General features: G+C 37.4%; 1 protein-coding gene across 5 annotated transcripts in view; it reads right to left on the reverse strand.

Moving 5' to 3' along the window:
* The window catches only part of CORIN (corin, serine peptidase), a 129,580-nt gene that overhangs the window by 49,810 nt on the left and 58,805 nt on the right, over positions 1-20,965 (reverse strand). For 4 of the 5 annotated variants that reach the window (XR_003533155.1, XM_027676327.1, XM_027676326.1 and 1 more), the window contains exons 5-9: positions 14,659-14,840; positions 7,879-7,992; positions 3,986-4,093; positions 2,327-2,437; positions 1,649-1,765 (exon numbers count right to left, since the gene is read on the reverse strand). Coding sequence is in view for 4 of the 5 variants with exons in the window: in XM_027676327.1 (XP_027532128.1) it covers positions 1,649-1,765; positions 2,327-2,437; positions 3,986-4,093; positions 7,879-7,992; positions 14,659-14,840 (632 nt within the window). In the remaining variant the exon portion in view is untranslated. The remainder of the gene's footprint in view (positions 1-1,648; positions 1,766-2,326; positions 2,438-3,985; positions 4,094-7,878; positions 7,993-14,658; positions 14,841-20,965) is intronic. The other variant, XM_027676328.1, reaches the window with a different exon arrangement.

Genomic DNA, 20,965 nt, shown 5'->3' on the forward strand with positions numbered 1-20,965 from the left:
TTGCTGAAAACAACAAAATACATAAGAAATACAATAGTAAGTAAGTTAGGCACAAGAATTCTGTCTTCCTTTTACATGGACTTTGCAAGGAGCTAAAGGTGATAAAGTCCAAAGTCTGACAAGATATTCCCATGCAAATTAGGATGGACGGAATATGGTTGCATAAAGAATTTTGTTCTACACAATACTGCAAAATATTGGATAGAGCTTTTGCACATTGAAGAATGAATAATACAGAAAAGGAAAAATTTTATACTTTAAAGATTAGCAGTTTAATGCCAAGCAGAAAGATTCTTTAGCATGTGGCAAGATCATTGTCTACATAATTATCAGCCCATACTATTCCTTGAATATTTTAATATATACCAGTTAATCTTACCAAAAAAAGATTTTTAAACATTCTTCAACATCAAAAGGGAAAAAAGCAGTGAAAACAAAACACACCACTGACTTCTAGCCCAGATTATGCAAGAGAAACGGAGGATCAAAGAATTCATAGTGTAAGCCTCAGACTGGACATCAAGAAGACAAAGAATAAAACCTGAACATTTTGTGAAAGTGCACAGTCAGAACTCAGGACAAAACTCGGTCCTGAGTTTTCAGATTGCGATAGTCAGAACTGAAAGAAATTTCATGCAAGACCTTTTTACAATGTGAACATTAATAGCAAAGAAAAATAACTACATTATTTTCTGTGTTTCAGCTTCTCAGTTATTTTTTGGAATGGAGATGTCTAAAGTGGAGTAGGAAGATCTCAAGAACTTTATATGAACAGAGGGGACTGAGCAGAAATGCTCAGTCAAGATTTCTTCTAGACTGGTTTCCTAAAGAAATGAGGCTTATATAATAACTTTGTATATTTATGTTATGATAATGGGCCTGTTCTGCTCTAATAAGTTTTAAGTAGTTTGCCCTACATCTGACAGCACTAGCTTTCTAAATAAAGTTAAATATTTTAATTTCTTTCAAATAAGATTCATAAGAGAAAAACTTTAATAATTCTTGCATTGAAGGAAAGGCTGCAATCTGAACCTATACCTTACCAGAAGTAAGATCATTACATGTGAAAAATAACTTCAAATGCTGAAATTCATCATAACATGACAATAATTATTTCTGAATGGCTTTTGGAAACCATGTTCTGGGGCTCAAGAAATTGTGTGGTTTCTTCTTCTCTTATACATCATAAGACAGTTATCAAGTAGCTGCGAAAACTTACATTCTCATATATTTTCCCTTAGTAACACTAAATCATTAGTTTACTTATGGAAACGTCCTTTCTCTGATTCCCAAGTTATGATAAAAAAAGGATTTTCATGAGAAAATTCCTCCTCAAATGACACCAAGTGACAATAGATTCTGAGTGTTCCAGACAATGTGAATATGCATTATTTCAAGTAACAACTGATCATGTCAGACAACTAAATACTATGCTAAATATCACCTCCATTTCTTTAACTTTTTATATTTTTAAGTACTAATAAAAGTCTGCTTACAAATTCCTGTGTGAAAGCAGACACCAATCAGCCTTAGCAAGTGTTATTCGAAAGGCAAAGAAATTTGTCAGACAGCTTTAGCTAAAGACGCTTCAGAACACAGAAGTCAATGGTAGGTTTGGTAAGAAAAGTAAAGTGAGACATATCCTTACTTTCATTGCAGTTTTCTTCATCACTTCCATCTTTACAATCATTATCTCCATCACACTGGAATGCACTAGGAATGCACTGCCCATTTCTGCACTCCACGAGACCCTGGCTGTCACATGCTAGAGATAAAAAAAAAAAATACAATATTCTTATCAACTTCGGTTAATGAAGGTCTGCATTATTTTTGAACATCATCTTAAAGTTATTTTAGGAGGAGCTGATAACACTGCTCAGCACTGAACATCAGGAGACATTTTTCATTATGTTTTCAATACCCTACAGCTGTGCTGATATTTAACTACAGAGACTGAAACTATATGTCAGGTATTAGCAACAGGCTTATATGAAGGCTTAGCTTTTCCAAAAAAAAAGAAAACAACATAATTTTTACTCATCTAATGGTAACAATAAAATTAACAAAAAGCTAATTCTGTAATTAACAAGAAGCTGAAACACAAAGCAGTGTATTTCTCAACAATGGCAACAAATGTTTAATTTGCTGCAGCTGTCTACCAGAATGGACATTTGTCAAGTGTGAACTTCTGAAATCAAATAAGCTTATAGTTTTGCCTCACAAGTAAATGCGCTACTTATCCTAATTTTTTTAATTTAATTTTAATTTAAATTTTTTTTTAATTTTTAAAGAAAGAAAAAATAATTTAGAGATTAAGGGAACTTACAGCAATTTATCTCATCTGATTTGTCTATACAGTCATGGTCACCATCACATACCCAATCAGCTGTTATACATCTTCCATCTCCACACTGATGATGTGTTACCGGATTACAATCTACATAAAATGCAAATTTGAAGGAAAAAAGAATGCAAAGTTACCGTTTGTGTATTTTATATTACTGATCAATTGCTCTATGCCTATTAGCTAATCATTCTTATTAAGGAGCCATTTTGCATTAGTAAATTACATCTTCCGTACCTGCAGATTTTTTTGCAGATGGTAGTTACATATGTTTTGAATTCTACTGTCTACATAGATAGTGATGCACTCCTTCCATCTCTCAGGTGCACAGCTGTTACCATTTGCAAATAAGGTTCTAAAATTTGTTAAGCACGTTAAAGGATCTTCTGGTTTATCATCTCATGGCATGATTTTCAGTTAGCCAACATTTTCAGCTGACATCAGAGAAAATAATTCTGTACATTTACCTTTTTACTAAGACATTAAAAAAAAATAAATTCTTGACTTCAGAAACTATGTCTTTTGCATGCACTTGGAATTTTCCATAAGAATTATTTACAAAGAAATTACTTCAATCTTTATCTTAGTTTTTCTACCTGAATGCACAGATAAAGAAGAGCATTCTGCTGAGAAGGCTGACTTTACACCAAAATAAATACAGAGCATAGACACAGTCCAGTCTTCCAAATCTGCTATGAAAACCACTTATAGACTGTACAAAGACTTAGATCTTAAATTTTATACAGAAAAAACTATATCAAGATAGGAATGATAAGAGTCAGATTAATGTTTAGAAAATATAAATCATCTATAAACAAAGATGATTTATAAAAAAAAAAACACCAAACAACCAAAACTGACAAAAGAATAGTGAAAGGTCTTAGAGTGTGCTTAATTTGGAGCAGAAGTATAAAACAAATCTCAGGGGAAAAAAAAGGTCATTGATTTTTAGTTTTTAAATTCTTTGTATTTTCATTAGAAAAGCAAAAGGAAAAAGTAAGAAATAATATTTTAACTATTAAATAATTATTTTAGAAAACTTAATTTTTCTCAGGTGTTGGACCAGGAACAGAAGTTAGTAAAAATAAGGTTTTCAAATTTTTCCCGTATTTACATGTGAAGATTATTCTTTTTTATGGCAAAACTTCATTGTTTCTCCTATGGAAGTTAAGTTTAGGTAGATAGATAAATATAATGAGTCAGAACATGCAAAGATGATTGAAAACAGAACTTGGAAGAAACAGAATTTAAGAATTTTAAGTTCACTATGAAGCTTACATAAAAACAGTTCAGCCATAAAACAGTTGGCATCACCAGAGTGTAGCCTCCTATGGTTTGCTTTAATGTCAGTTAAATTCAGTCAAGCTAGCAAGGAAACAAACATAACATCTTTTGGCATTAGTTTAAATCAAATTGAAAATCATAATATTTCTTATAAATACCACTACCTTCAAGATTTGGATTGACCCAGAACTTTTCTCTAAACCTTTTCAAATTGCATATAGAATTTGTGAGCTGTTTTCACTTTGTCCAAATAGAGTAACAGCAGGATTTATTACTCCTGTAGTAGTTTAAGAGAAAAGATGACTGGCTTAGGCAATCGTGATATCTTAAAGACTTCAGAAAAACATAAAACTTTACCACAGTTTTGTTCATCGCTAAGGTCTCCGCAGTCATCATATCCATCACAAACAAAAGAATAATTTAGGCATTTTCCCGTGTTGCAACGAAATACATCACTACTGCAGTCTACAAAACAAATTTTTGTAAAATGTTGAAATTACATTGGAACATTCATATAAATTATGAACACTAGAATGTACTGACTAAAACAAGATTAGCTAAAGATATGCTACAAAGGTCTGCATTAATACTGGTATGTATCAGTTTACGAGAATCTAATACGGAAGAACATGAAAAATCAAAGAAATTTTTAGATATTTCTTCTCTGTTCCTACCAATTGTCTTTTTGTGTAACCAAGTGCTCTAGTTACACATATGGACCAAACTGATTAAATTATGCACGTAAAGTTCTCAAGAAAGGTTGTGGGCTTCATCATCTAAATTATTAGGACAGTCTTCAGCATCCAATGTGGCTGTTAAATGGAACTGAGGATTCTAACAGCAAAATCAATACCCCTAGACCCTGCTTTTGAGCCTGCCTTTGATCTTACAATGGTTTCAAATGAGCTTCATGCTTTACACAGTTTTCAGCTCAGTTTTGGCTTGGTGCCTTTTCATCAAGGAATTCTTATCACTGTCAGCTCTAAATCAGTTTAAGCTTTCTTTTCATGACGGAAGGCTTCAGTAAAGCCCTGACAGATATTCTCTGAGAATATCCAAAATACTTGAATACTCTCACGTTCAATATAAACATGAACTCTATGTTGTAGTTGAGAAAGCAGGTAGAAGAGAAATCAGGGTTTGTGGTGTCCGGTCCCATTAGAAATAACTTTTAATTTCAAAGCACATAGTTGGGAAGTGAGTGACCTAGTTTCACTGCTTTCCTCTAGGCTTCTCCTTGACATATAGCTTTCCAGGGAGAAAGCCAGGATACAGAACAGCTGGGAATCCCTCCTTCCTACTGAAGCTATGCCACTGGAACCAGGGAAGCCCTCTGTGCTTCTCTTCTCTTGGCATGTGACTCCTGTGTTCATGATTGCACAGTGGTCCCACTTTGAAAGCAGGGTGTCCTTCTAAGTGTATTACACACTGACAGGTGCAAAACTCTCCCAGAAGCTGCAGTGGGGTTTCTATCCCTTAAGATCAATGTCAACCAAGTGTTTCACCTAGGTGAATGCCCTAAGTTTCTCAAGCAACCTCAGCTCTGGAACTTGAATATGAATCACTTCTTTCCCTTCCCCCACAGAAGTATTCATATTTTCTAAAAGTTTCACGTCATCTTAGAAAGTAAAAACAGAATTTATAGCATAGCGTGCTTAAAATCAGACAAATCATGCATTGGTCTATTTCTCAGCTCATTCTCCATATGGCAGGTTAAGACATTTAGCTCAGATAAAGTCACCTGCACAGGGAGAGATTATTCCATCCCCAACGTATGTAACTTTGTAACTAAAAAACAAAGATGTCTCTCCAACCTGACAGCATCTAAATTTTAGCATAAATTCTTCTAATATAAGAATTTTGCGATTGCAGATGTATCCTCCCTTTGTCAGGCACAAGGCAGTAGCTTAAAGGAAAAGAGAGACTGGAAGCAAGTCCACACTTGTGATAGCATATGAAACCCCTTCTTGCCCACCTTGTCTTCCCAGGTGCTTCTCTCTGTACAATGGGTATGATGCTCTGGATGTGGAAGGCCAGTGAATGCTCACAAACTAGTGGGTTTCATTGAAAGATGAGTTAGATCTTTAAGCTAGACTTGAGAGGGGAGGAGGATAGTATCAGGCTTGACTGTGACAATGACAATGGCTGTGGGATGACACATCAAGGTTAGACACAAGAGCTGAGTGATGCAGTTGACACGCCTGAAGGACGCCATCCAGAGGGACCTGCTGCACATGGGTCTGGGCAACCCCCAATATCAATACAGGTTGAGGAATGTGGATTGAAAGCAGCCCTGCCAAGAAAAACTTGGGGGTTCTGGTGGATGAAAAGCTGGACGTGAACCAGCAATGCGCACTTGCAGCCCAGAAAGCCAAATATATCCTGCGCTCCATCAGAGTGGCCTGTAGGTCAAGAGAGGTGATTCTGCTCCTCTACGCTGCTCTGGTGAGACCCCACCTGGAGTGCTGCACCCAGCTCTGGTGTCCTCAACACAGGAAAGACATGGACCTGGGCCACAAAAATGATCATAGGGATGGTCCACCTCTCCTTTGAGGAAAGGCTGAGAGGGTAGGGGCTGTTTTAACCTGGAGAAGGAGTGGCCTTTCAATACTTAAAGAGGGCATATAAGAAAGATGGGGACAGACTTTTTAACAGGGTCTGTTGTGATAGGACAAGGGATAATGGTTTTAAACTAAAAGAAGGTAGATTTAGACTAGACATAAGGAATAAATTTTTTACAATGAGGATGGTGAAACACAGGGACAGCTTGTCCAGAGAAGTAGTAAATACCCCATCCCTAGAAACACTCAAGATCAGGTTGGATGGGACTCTGAGCAACCTATTCTATAACTTAGTGAGGTGACTTAAGACTTTGAGAGGGGCAAGGACTGCAAGAAACATAGCATCTTTTATCAGACAAGTTTTCAGGAAAATAAGTCCTCCTTTAGTTTTGCTATTTCTGCTATGTAAGTCAAGAAAGTCTTATGTGACCCCTCTCCTCAACTCTTACTAAGTATCCTAATAGAAGACATCCTCCACACATAAACCCTGTATCATTAAACAGACAGGCATTCTTTTAAAGGTAATCTTAGAGCTTGCAATCTTAGCTCATGAAATTTATGCTTTTTTTTCAAGATATGTCATATATTTATTCTTTTGTTGCTAATTTCTTATTTTCCCATTTCTAATGGAACTTGAGAGTCATAAGTCCCAGAGGCATTTTTAAATTTTTTAGCTTACATTAAATCTGAAGCTAATCCTGACAGGAAAAATAAAAACATACAATACTTTTTACATAACAGACATTATCTCAATCTCCATTAAATAAATGGAGGCTATTAAAGGAAAAGCAAGCTCTAGCCTCATTCATATTGAGACCAAGAGGAAATTACTGCCGTCATTTATTCCTTGGAGTATCCGAGATAAAATCTAGCAACAACTTCCTTAAAAGTAGCTTTGTGAGTCTTGGAATGCCCAGGCTCTTAAATCACTAATAAGAACAAATCTTTTGAGGTGAGTGTAAACTGCACAGTTTCCAAAGTCTGAATGAGCAACACTGTTTTGTGGCATCATGCCCTACTATAGTCGCTATTTAATAATTTTCCCACATTTTCCTTTTTTCTTTCTTTTTTTTTCCTTCTCATCATTTTCCTACCGTACATTTGCTCAGCTTTTCTGAAAGTGTTTGTAGTCCAAGGACATTCTTGTTCATAAAGAAAAACACATAGGAACTCTAAAGATGTGCACTACCACAGACAGATAAATAAGAAATTAAGTTGTCACATATGTATATTCATTTTTCTTTTCTACTACACCATATACTGGGACTACTTTAAGTAAGTCTCATCCAGGGTTGAGACGAGAACTTTCTAAACAGATGGTCTTGCATCTACTCTAAAATCAATGCCAAGGACCAGGAAAAACCTACAGCTAACAGTCTTCAGTTGATTATTGGAAGCACTCCCTTACTGATCCATTTTTAAAAAAGCCCCCAAACACTTCTAACTTCCACATGGCTCTTTGCAGAATATCTGCCTCAAGGCACAAAATTTGACAGATCAAAATCACATGCTGTAGCCTGAGTGAGCAAAGGTGAACAGAATCAATGGCAACTGACAAGACTCCAAATGTCAGTATATGCAAATACCATGCAAAGCTCCTATTCTGTACCAATAGCCTTCTTTAGTGTTCAGGTTTCCCTGAATGGATTCAGTGCTTCAAAAGAACACTGCAAGGTTTAAGAAACTTACTGCAATGGACCTCATCACTCCAATCATCACAGTCATTGTAGCCGTTACACTGCAGTTTCCCTGGGATGCAGATCCCACTGGCACACAAGAAACTCTCCTCTCCTCCACACAGTGCTGCAAAAGAGAAGAAAAGACAGAATGAGGAGAAAAATCATTAGCATCAACACTACAAACTTAATGCTACTTTAAACTGATAGTCAAGATTAAACTGATAAACTGATTCAAGATTTCCCACAGGGAGGAAACATCACTGAGTGCAAGAAGGTCAAGAAAAAAACCTGAAAGAAAAATCTCAATTTTTGAGACAGAACAAAGCCATTTAAAACTGCTATCAGTGAATGACCCATTTTAAAAGACCTCAACAGGCAGTCACAGAAAGACTATTACACATGTTACGTCTCCCTTGGGACTAAACAAGCAGCCTTTAACATGCCTACAAAAAAAAATAATAATTTCTGCTTAGGACTGACCTTACTGTTTAGCAGTGTGATATTCTTCACAATTTGCCAAACCACTAGGTAAACAGTGGATGCTGTGAGGTATCACTTAGCACTGGACCTGCCTAAATATGTGTTTTTCAAAAATGACACGTAGCTTCAGCTTGCACTGACTGCAAGTGCAACTATTCATCTAGATTTTTAATTTTATTTGTGGTCCTAAAACAGCAGTCCTTTCTATCACACTATGGCAACAGATATTCACACGCACACTCTCAGTACCTTCATTATTACTTTTAACTTTTGTCAGCAGGGGATTATTTTTTTCCAACACATTTACATTCTTTCCTAAGCCTGAAATATTATTTTATCATCCCCAAGCAACGGGGCAATCTTAAGACTTAGTCAACTGAAACACACACCCTTTATGAAAAATTTGTTTGTAATAAAAACTTAGGGATAATTTCAAAATCTTTTCTATTACATTCCCAGGTGTAGTCTCCACTTGGACAGCACATAGTTTTGATTTTGCAATACAAATATCATTGTCTAATTGTGTAATGGAGCCATGTTTATTGCAGTGAAAGCTGCTTATGCAATGATTTTAAAGAAGGCTTCTAACTTTACAGAAAAGTGCCCAAAATGCTAAGAGACTTTAAACTAAAAATTTTCAACTAGTTTGTGACACTTAATCTTTGTGACAGTTAATCAGAAGCAAGATAGGGCAAAACCACCAGCACTATCCTTTTGCACGGTGTTATTGTTTACCTTATACTGTGCTTCTCAGTAGGTTCCTTCACAACACACTGTGTGGTTGGACAGATTTCCTAACTTCTAACTAAAGAGCTACAGACTTACCTGTGTTCTACCAGTTTTGGAAGGGTATTACAAACTGCAAAACATCATAGTCTTAAAACCAACATGAGATTCGATAGCACTCACAGTCTCATTTTACAGGGGACAAAAATGAAGCAGTGAGATATTAAAGAGAAAGTTATTACGAATAATAACTTAATTTGACCAATCTAAGACATGTTAGCATGTGTGTGGTTTTTTTCCTGAAGAGTAAAGACAGGTATTATTTTACATGTTCAAAGAATTCTTGCCTTTATTTGTAGCTGCAAGAGCATGTTTCAGCTGCAAATAAACTCCAGCTATACAAACGAAGAGTCCACTTCTATTCCAGTGCCTTGCTGAACATGGTGACTGCAACGGTGACAGGGAAGAATCTCATTCCATATAATAAAATCACACTTTCTTTATTATGAGCCAATCTTTTTGTTTCTCCAGTTTCCTGCCTTATGCACTGCACTTCCTAATCGCTACAGTCAGTAAGCTCTACAGGGGCCCCTAGAAACAAGAGACTTCCTCAGTATGGGCTCTAGTTCCCTGGAGACCAGTGTTTATCCCTCAGACAATTATGTCAGGTAAAAATAGAATATGATAACATAATCAAAACATTCTAATTTATCATACAAGAAAGGGTCTTTGAGGTTGGAAAGGCAACTTTAACTGACTTGGTAATCTTACATTCTTATAACTTGGGCTTTTACACAGTTTCCTGCATGTTCGAAACGAAAAACAGCAGAAATAGCTCAAAAGGAACCATCTTGATTTGCTTACAGAACCCCATCAGTACAGAGTTTTACTGGTACTAAGCAACAGTAAGGGACTTCTACCTTTTGTGTGAATATGCCAATTTGGCCTGTGAGAACAAAAGTAAACAGAAAGGATATTTATGTGATTATTTTTCTAACAGATCAGAAGAGCAAGGATTCTGGGGGTCCCATACTCATTTCTGGGCTGTGTTCTAGCATTTATAAGCATTTATAACACGAAACTGTGTTCTAGCATTTATAAGTCATTCTGACTCTGCCTCCTTAATGCATCCCCATCTTGTTCTGCTCCTACCCCGAACCACTTCTCCTACAGGTCATACCTACAGTCAGTATTTTCCTATTTGTTTGTATGTTATACTCAAAAAAAGAGGAAGACTGAAACTACTATTGTTTCTCTCAGTTTTAGCATATGGAAGTAATCAGAAGAAATTTTTAGAAACACTAATCTCACCTGCTGCAGTCTTCTACTAGGTGATGACTGGATATGTTTGGTCCAGTCAGTGCACTGTTCATGGCAAGGAGAGCACATACGCTTTGAACAGTATGTCAAATGAATTTAATTTCTGCTTTCTACCAAGCTTGTCCAAAAAGTTTTTAGTAGGTTGACAATTCGATCAGAATTTATTGGAAATTATGAAAGCCTTGTCAAATGCTGTAAAACAAACATTTTTGTTGAATGTTGAATCTTGATATTTGATCTGAAACCTAGAGGATTTAGTTATACAACCATTTGTAAGACTTTCTTGAACACAGGCAAATGGCTGCATACTCAGAAATGCTGGGACTGCTTGAAACAAGGCAGCAGCAGCACCAACAAAAGAAATAATGCCTGAAATAATTTTCTGAAGTAAGAGAAGTATGAACCATTCCACTCAAAATTATTAAAAATTGCAAGTGTGTTATTCTAAAGGAATATACTGGGAAATGTTAATTAGTGATATCTCTGTACATAATTCACACATTTATTAATAAAATCATGCAAATATATATGTGCCTGAACTACTGAAGAAGAAAAAATATTAGGTAAAAGAAGCCCAAACAAAATGGAAGTAATCCTTGCTGACAGAGAAATTTACCTGTTGTAGACCTTACCCAGAGAGATTTACAAACTGGAATAGCTTCCAAAATCCCTGACTAAACATGGGCAGAAAAGAGTGCTTTATTGTACCTGTGTCTGGTGTACTATCAAAAGTGGCTTTGAGGAGGCAAGACCATTTATGTTCTGTACTTCCCAGCTAGATTACTGGAATGTCATCTATAGAATATTATGTGGGCAGGTCCCTGGAAAGCTGCAGACAGCACAGACTGAAATAAACATTATTTTACCATCCTCAAGATCTGCATTTCAAGGTATAACAACAGATAAAGCATTCTTTATGCTGTGAAAATGACCACGGAAAGTGAAGCTAATTTTTTTCAAAGTGGAGACAACATTCACTAACTAATGCTATGAAAGAACTTAGGAGGTATTAAAACAATCAAAAGGTAGTGCTCTTCATACAACGCTTCGATAAGCTGAAACACTTTGGAACATGGTACTGTGGATGTTAAAACGTACATAGGTCCATAAAACAAAGGGACATATTAATAGAATAAACATCCATGGTGTCTTAGAAGTTAAAGAAAGTCCTTGAATCTCAAACAGATGGAAAATGCAGGAGCATCTGGAAAAGTATTGTCACATTGTCTTGCCCTGTTCTCCTATTCTTCTCTATGCATTTGATTTTGTAAGCTTTTGGAGTCAGCATTATAAGATAGATGGACTCTTCATCTGCATCTGACCCAATATACAATAACACAGTGGGACACAGAGGAATCCCTGTATTCTCTTGCCTGCAAATTTTCATCTCCTGCTCCCTATACCATATGTACCCTGCAGTACAGTGCACGCATCTTGTTCCTGTCAATTCCAGAAAGTTTTGAGAATAGGATCATGATCATGGAATTAGAAAAGCTGGCAACTCCTTACTCCCAGGAAATTGTTCATTTCTCTATTTCCTTATGATGCAAAACCCTGTGGGAGAAAGAAGACAAAAGAACCTTTCTCTTTCACTCAAAGGATGTGGCCTAAAAAGGCCACATAGGAAACTGCAAGCAAAGAAACGGGCAAAGAACAGGAATACAGGCAGAGATAAATGGTGGGGGAGGCAGAATGGGAGAATAAAAATCAAAGAACATAAGAAAATGTAATGCAGGATCAAAAGAAGTAAAGAATGAATGCTTGCAGGAAAGAGTTTTCTAAACTGTGAATGCTTTCTCACATGAAAGACCATCACAATCCTGAAAAACCTTTTGTCTTCCTCAAAAATTATTCCACTATTCCTGTTTTTGCAGCTGGTCAGCATTAATGTTACACATACACAGATCATCTCTCTCTTCACTGCATTAAGGAAATATAAGGGCACAAAAGAAAGATGATGTCTTCCTGTTTTTAAAAGCTTCTTCTCAAAAAACCCTCAATTGGATGTATTTAGCTTCACATTCCCTAAAGAAAAATACATACCTGGTTGTAATCAGGTATTTCAATTATCTACTCAAAGTTATTCCTCTAAATTGATACCACTGTGAACCTAGGGGTGACCTAATTGCAACCTTCCCATACCTGAAGGGAGACTACAAGAAAGATGGAGAGGGACTTCTTGCAAGAGTATGTAGTGACAGGATAAGAGGGAATGGCTTCAAACTGAAAGAGAGTAGGCTAGGATTAGATATTAGGAAAAAATTCTTTGCTGTGAGGGTGGTGAGGCACTGGAACAGGTTGCCCAAAGAAGTTGTGGATGCCCCATCCCTGGAAGTCTCAAGGTCAGGTTGGATGGGGGTCTAAGCAACTTGGTCTAGTGGAATGTGTCCCTGCTCTTGGGAGGGGGGTTGGAACAATATGGTATTTAAGATCCCTTCCAACTCTAATCATTCTATAATTCTGTAATTTGTTAAAAATCTCATGGCTATTAAGTGCAGTTCAGGCCACTTATGCATCGTTTTTTAACGGAAACAGACATTCATTCAAAATGCCTCGAGTAAAAATACAAAAGTGAACATTTTCTGACAGTTCTATACTGTCATTTACACAGTTTTGTTTTATAAACAGCAGAAGCATCATATTCACTGCTGCTTTTGAAAGCATTTTACCATTCAAATTACCCAAAAAATAACTTCAGGGCTCTTGTGAGAGCTCCATGTTAATCTAAGTCAGATCATTGTGTTGCTTTATTTCTCATTCAAGATACTGTGTTTTTTTCCTCCGTGGTTTTAACAGCATCAGTTATGTTGGCTGGTCAAACCAAGTAAAATAATAAGAGTTAACACAGTGTCAGTTGAGAGAGAGAAAACAGAGCTGGAATATTTCTGTAAGTAGGGATACGAATAGCAGCCCTCAGAGGGCTTCTGAGATTTCTTCCCCCCAGAATGCATCATTGGTTTCATGGGGAATGAACGACTGATGATGTCTCCTTCTCACTTCCTTACATGTTTAAGAGACATCCGGATCTAGTGAAATGGTTTAGTGGTTTAAGGATTACAGTGGTAGTGCTGGGTTCAAGGTTGGACTGGATATTCTTAAAGGTCTCTTTCAACATTGATGATTCCATGATTCTATGATCAAAACTCATTAGACCTGTAAAACCAGCTGAACATGAGCCAGCAGTGTGCCCAGGTGGCCAAGAAGGCCAATGACATCCTGGCCTCTATCAGAAACAGTGTGGCCAGCACGATCAGGGCAGTGATCCTCCCCCTGTACTAAGCACTGGTGAGGCCACACCTGCATTAAGTTTTGGGGTCCTCACTCAAATAAGGAGTTTGAGGTGTTGAAGTAAGTACAGAGAAGGGCAACAGAGCTGATGAAGGGTCTGGAGCACAAGTCTTATGAGAAGCAGCTGAGGGAGTTGGGGGTGTTTAGCCTGGAGAAAAGGATGCTCGGGGGAACCTTATCACTCTCTATAACAACCTGAAAGCAATGTGGGGGTCAGTCTTTTCCGAAGTAACAAGCAACATGACAGGTGAAAATGGCCTCAAGTTGTACCAAGGGAGACTTAGATTGGATACTAGGAAAATTTTCTTCACTGAAGGAGTGGTGGTCAGTCACTGGTACAGGCTGCCCAAGGAAGTGGTGGAGTCACCATCCCTGAAGACATGTAGACATGACACTGAGGGACACGGTTTAGTGGTGGACTTGGCAGTGCTGGGTTAACCGTTAGACTGGATGACCTTAAGTATCTTTTTCAGCCTAGATGATACTATGACTTTATGCATGGGCATATAAAGACTATGCCTTTTGAAAAGTCTACCTCTTGATCAGTTTGGGGCTCATTTTTACAGCAAGGAGAAAGGAGATCCACTTGAAATTTGGTCTGTATATCAGGTTCCTGCTGTAGTAAATAGTAAACCTGTATTTACTAGAGCTTAGCAGAGAAAAACTACGAAGAACATTTTCAAAGATTGTATTACTTTTCTCCTACCTTCTTTCCTCAAAATAGCTCCGAATTTTTGATGCAAAACAAAAAAGCCTCAAATCAACACAAGTCTGAAGAAAATTCAGACTAAACAATTAAATCACAGCAAAATTATAACCAACTGACAATCAGACTTCATCACAGTAATATGAAGGGAAATAGTAAAGTAACAGGAAATAATGATTTCAACACAGAGCTTTTCCTACACAGTAACAAAAATACATCATTAAATAAGAACTTATGAACATAGTGTAACAGTTAAAAATGGAAACATACAGTGCTTTCCTTTTTCTTGGTGTGGTGAGAAGCATACCCTTGCAGTGGTGTCATTTTCAGTTTTGTTTTGGAATTGAGAGCACTTCAGGAAATCTGGCCAAGAAGCATTTACCATACCCAGGACTGGTTCACAGCCTTCTTTTGCTGCCTCGCAAAAAGTCCTGCAGGGCAAGAGGCCTCGACTGAAGACAAGAGACAGAGAACAAAAATAAAAACTATTATTACTGTAGTAGATTGTGAAAGCTTTTTAAAAAGAGAAAAAATAATAATAAACACTTTTGAAGAATTTTGCATTCTACAGAACCACTCCAAAAAGGTGCCATATCTTCATTATTCATTGAATGTGACATAATCTCCTGACTTTCAGGCTAAATTTAAGCCAAAATCAGACCCAAATCGGGCTCAGAGCAGTTTACCAGACGGGGTCAACCCACCACAGATATGCACAGCACAGAAAAAATTTAGAAATTACCAGTCTTCTAAAGCACAACCACATAGTGATCCAATAAGCCAAGCAGAATTTGCAGTCTTTAGAGAAGCACTGACAAATCAGAAAACATGGAATTATCCAGCAATTACTGCAATATTTGGCCCAGTTTTAAAGTTCAGTTGTGTGTGCTCCATAAATTAAGTATTTCTGGATAATGATCAAGTTTAGTATGGACATATTGCATAATTTACTGAAAGATGAAAGTACTATTAAAAATCTCCATCTTGATTAGTCTTATTTACAACTACTCAGAGACCAATAATTTTAAAAATAAACTGGCAGGTCTGTTGTAATCTTATCAGAATTGATTTGTCGCCAGGAGCAGGTTATAACATATTAGGGTGCAATTCTGCTCTTCAGCGTTTTAATGGAAAAAACTCTTCCTGTAAATAGAGTTTGATGAAAGAAGTGGGTTTCCTCCCACTTAAAATTCATCCTTCAGTTATTTCAGCTGCATAGAAATACATAAATTAAGAATTGTATGACACCAGAAGAAACAAAAATGTTCTTTATAGTTTACTAAAAAGTATATTAGGAGTAAAGAGAATAAATAAGGGTTATAAATTTGTATAAGGTATCTTTGGAGAAGCTATTTATCAAAAGAGTTTTATATCAAATATTCATTGAAGCAGATATACACAATACAGTATATACTCTAAAACTATTATGTTAAATGATTTTAAGCTTCCAAAGAGGCTACATAGTGCCTGAGAGCAGATGATCTGACTTCCTCTTCATGACAATCACTTAGAGTTCACTTAAATTGGAATTCAAATTGCTGATTATAATCCTATATGGATCTGCTCCTTATCACTTACCTAAAGACGTTTTACATTTTTAGACTAATTCTTTTCAGAATTTACTCTTTCTGTAATACTGACTCCTCTTCTTTGCAATCACATTACCTTGCATGGGGCTCATCAGTAGACTCTATTTCTTTAGTGTTTGTTTTGAGTGCTAGAAGTTATCAAAGAAATATTCTACAAGAAGGAGTAAAGAGAGGGAAGATCCTTTTGGCAACTCTTTTCCTCTTGCTGCAGAATTTAACACATTTTCTAAAGTTAGTTCAAGGTAGCTAAAGGGTCTGACCCTCAACCTCAGCAGCCAATGAGGGCACATCTTTTCTGGAAGCAGCAGCAGCATGTGCAGCTCTTGTTCTCAAGTGCTCTGAGCTGATTTCAGTTTTGCTGTTTGTAACAGCTGTTGTATACCTGACTACCTATATCTGGCTGTGTAGTAAGCCAGGTCAAACAACTGGTACAGCTGAAGAGTAATGTGACAAATAAAAAGCACTTTTTTTCTTATCTGACAACTGAATTGGCTCCTCCAAAGGGATACAGACAAAGCAGGAATAAGATGGCAGGAGACAGAGAAGTAGAAATTGCTAAAGTCAACAAAAGTATTAAATAAAATATACAATTAACCATCCTTTGGGGACTCCCCATGCAACTTAGTAAATTTGATAATATATCTAGAGCTCATTATTTTCTGTGGCATTTCTTTTGTGTCTTCACATTAGTATCTCCACTGGTAAATCCACTGCCATAGCCATGCCCTATTGAGAAATTCATTACTGCAATTTTACAGATGAAAACAATAGAGGATAAATAACTTCCATGCCAGAGCTGCAAATACAGCACAAAGATCACTCTGAGAATACACAGCTGTTGACTGCACCTGCTAAAGGTCACATTTGCAGTTCAATAGACAACCTGACTGAAGGCAGACTGATGAACATTTTTAGCTACTGCTGGTCCTCACTACTGTTCTTTCCCCAGCTTCATCCCTTCAGTTGTTCCAGGATACCTGTTCCTGTGGCCACACAATAAGCTGTACTCACGTATTGAGCCAAGTTGAAAACAACTGTAGGGTATTTTGCTGGATTATTTTTTCATCCAAATCTGTTTAAGGAAAAATTTAAACTGGCATGGCTGCCAGAGGACATATTAGTCATCCACAGCCATGCCACAGAGCACTGCGGAATAATCCACTGTATCATTCATAAGCACACAGGCTAAGAATGGTGATAGATCTCAGGCCTGAGACAAAATAAAGGAAGTGGTAATACAATTGTGAGAGACTGCTCGGGCAAGGGGGATGGGTACAAGGACAAAATGAAACATGAAAAAATTATGGGAAGAAGAAAATTGAGGTTATTATTTGTGTTTTTGCAGCCCTGAAATCAAACAAGTTGATGTGGTGAGCTGACACACCAGTCATTGTTAGTTCTAATTGTTTTTAATAATTTTCAGGATTTTCTAACAATAAATACTTCCACAGAACATAAATGTAAGAAAAGGAAGTTTCTACAGTAGACCAAACACCCACACCCAGGATTACAGTTTTCTAGAGTGATAGTTCTTGTGAAATCTTTCTCAGTACCCTCTCACAGTACACCAACATAAATAGCAGCACAGTCAGAGTCACTGAAGGCAAATTCACAAAACCCTCAGGACTGCTTTTTGATTTGTGGATTTGTAAACAAATGGGCTGCTTAACATTTCACTTTCACATAATCCAGAAAATACTGTACTTTTGTCTTTCATTGTTCAGTTTTCATTTTTATCTTGCAAATTAATTGGAATTTTGCATTTTCTTATGTATTTTGTCTCTAGAGATGGGTTTAAATATGAAATTTGCTTCCTTACACAATAATAAAACCTGAAAAGAAAGCAGGATTATTTTAGATTTTTGTGGTTATTTCACTTGACAAAATTATTTTGAATCGATATAGCAACATTTAAGGATGGCACCTCAATTCCATGTAACACTTTGTGGTTCTCAATGCAGAGCTAGCCGCAAGTTTCTTACTTCTAACCTTGTTTTTAGCTTAAACTCATGAAGTGTTTCCTAGAAGCAGGTTCCTGCATGTAAGTACAAAAACACAAAATCAACCTGTAAAAGGATTACATAGCACCCACAGTATGAGAAACCCCTAACACCTTAAAGGAGAACAAAAGCACTCAGAGGTGATCCTGGTAAAAGGCAGCAGCAGCTCAGTTCCCCTGGGGTAAGAGACTGAAGAATGGTTCCAGCTGCCTAGACAAGATTAAGGCCTTGTACTAATTGGCTGAATTGCTGGTAGGTGTCCACTCATCTGCCCTATAGGGACTGAATATAAGGATTTACAGCTGGTGCAGAAAGCCAGTTCTCACTCATGAATGTTCCACTCACTCACACTCATGAATGCTCCATCTGCTGTCATGAAGTTGGCAATTACAGATGAGCCACAAGAGGAATGCCCTTTCCAAGAGACTGAAAAAAGCTTGTTTTATACAATGAGAATGAAAAAGATGGATATACTGAATGGGTTGCCTGCAGCATGGAAGAACATACAATATGTTTAAAGGCTATGAGAACACAAAAGTCTCAAAACCAAATAAGATGAAAAAATTGGACTGCAATCCCTTCTGTGGGTCCATACAGATGCCTTTTACTTTTTCTCTAAAAATTACGGGTCCAATTAACTATTCCTTAAGAGTTGCCATATCTTGTGGCAACAGAAAAGAGCCAGCTAAAGAGTTATATTTGCAAAAGTCTTAGAAGAGACCTGATATCCAAGAGTACCATACTTAACAAAGAGCTCACACTGAAGTATGAAGACTGTTCAGACAGAGGAAGGAAATATAAATTCCTGATTTCATTGAAAGTGGAACTGGGAACAAATCCAAGTATACTATTAGGTTAAAAAGGCTCTTATCCATTAAAAAATGAATAAAGGAGGCAGCACCTGCTGTTGAATTTCACATCTCCTACATCAGCTGCTGTTATATTCATCATCTCTTTCAGGCCTGGCAATGCTTCTTGGACAATGTGGCCAAAATCAGCTGATATCCTTAAGGATGGGCAGGTATAGTCTCTACAATGCAGGTTAGAATTTTTGGTCAGTGTAATTATTTATTTTGTAGAAAAAACCCAGATAAATTATTTTTACCAAAGTAAGGAGTCATGATTGAGTCAGCAGTGCCCTGGCAGCCAGGAGGGGCAGCCAGGAGGGGCAGCCAGGAGGGCCAACCATGTCCGGGGGGGCATCAGGCCCAGTATCGCCAGCCGGTCAAGGGAGGTGATTGTCCCGCTCTGCTCTGCAGTGGGGTGGCCTCACCTTGAATATTGTGTGCAGTTTTGGGCACCACAATATAAGAAAGATATTAAGCTCTTAGAGAACATCCAAAGGAGGGTAACGAAGATGATGAAGGGCCTTGAGGGGAAGCCGTATGAGGAGTGGCTGAGGTCACTTGGTCTGTTCAGCCTGGAGACTGAGGGGAGACCTCATTGCAGTCACAACTTCCTTGTGAGGGGAAGAGGAGGGACAGGCACTGATCTCTTCTCTGTGGTGACCAGTGACAGGACCCAAGGGAATGGCCTGAAGTTGTGTCAGGGGAGGTTTAAGTTGGATATCAGGAAAAGGCTCTTTCCCCAGAGGGTGGGTGGGTACTGGAACAGGCTCTCCAGGGAAGTGGTCACAGCATGAAGTCTGACAGAGTTCAAGAAGCATTTGGACAATGCTCTCATGCACATGGTGTGATGCTTGGGGATGGTCCTGTTCAGGGCCAGGAGTTGGACTCGATGATCCTCATGGGTCCCTTCCAACTCAGGATATTCTATGATTCAATGAATCAGCAAAAAACATAAATTCAGAGATCCATTCTGACTCTTCAGTCACTTTCTCTATATGACAGAAATATATGTCACAACTGACCTTCTAATACCGTAACAATCAGAAACACCTAAAGTATTCTCTGTAGAGCAGAAGCACTTTTTTTATTCTATCATACTTGGACAAAATGCTACATCTATTTTACCATATAGCATTAACATTATTGCCACAAAAAAGCTATCGAAATCATTTAATGTGCTTTTTATGACAACCATAATTAATTTGGATGATCTGTCCTAACTAAAGCAGCCAGCCCTTCCAGATTTCTCTTAGTGATCCCATTACTTGATTCAAACATGACAGTGAAAATGGGAAAGATGTAGTAAATGAATTCACTAGAGCTGTAGTTCAGCCAGGAATCAGTTTAAATAAATATTATTAAGAATTTTGCTACAATTATGAGCTATTTTTACAATCTTGTACCATCTGCCAGAACTTCTCCTAAACCAGGTCAAATTTCTGAAAGTTCTTTATTTAATTCTAGTATTTAAATGGTGTTTGCATGACATTGTTATGAAAATGATGTGAGCACACACTGTTTATTTGCTTTACTCTATAGGAATTTCTTGGGGGGAAAAAAAAAAAGCAGCTCTTAATATGCCTAAAAATCCAGGTTACAAGATCTTTTCATATTAGCAAACAAAATTCACACTTGGAAAAGACAAGCTGTCACAGTGACACAGAAGTCCTCTGAATCACACACAGGTATTTCAACCACAGCATTGCTACAGAAATTCCGGATTAACAGTAAATCATACACGGTACAGCTGCTCTAACTATTTGTATCATATGGGTAATAAAGGCACCTAAAACCTAAAGGTCTGCCTCCCATTTCCACAGATCACTGTGATAAGTACCCATAAATAATTTCACGTAGCTTTCCAGAACCCATGCTTCCCTGTGCACTTCAGAGCATTGCCAAAAGGAAGACTTCAAGAATCAGCCCAAGTTAAAACTTTCTGAGCTGCATCTTGTCAGGAATCCTAAAGACAGACACACCTCTCACTCACTGACACTTTAGGCTCCTCTCTGTCGAGTAGAAAATCATTATAATCCATTATCCTGCTACTTCAAGTTCACATTACAGTTGTTTCACAAACACTTCAAGCTGGCAGGAGCAGATGTCGTTAATTGAAAGAAGCTGTCCTACCCCTCATAAG

Source organism: Neopelma chrysocephalum, unplaced genomic scaffold, assembly GCF_003984885.1.
Source record: "Neopelma chrysocephalum unplaced genomic scaffold, ASM398488v2 Primary Assembly neopelma1_42, whole genome shotgun sequence".
NCBI lineage: Eukaryota > Metazoa > Chordata > Aves > Passeriformes > Pipridae > Neopelma > Neopelma chrysocephalum.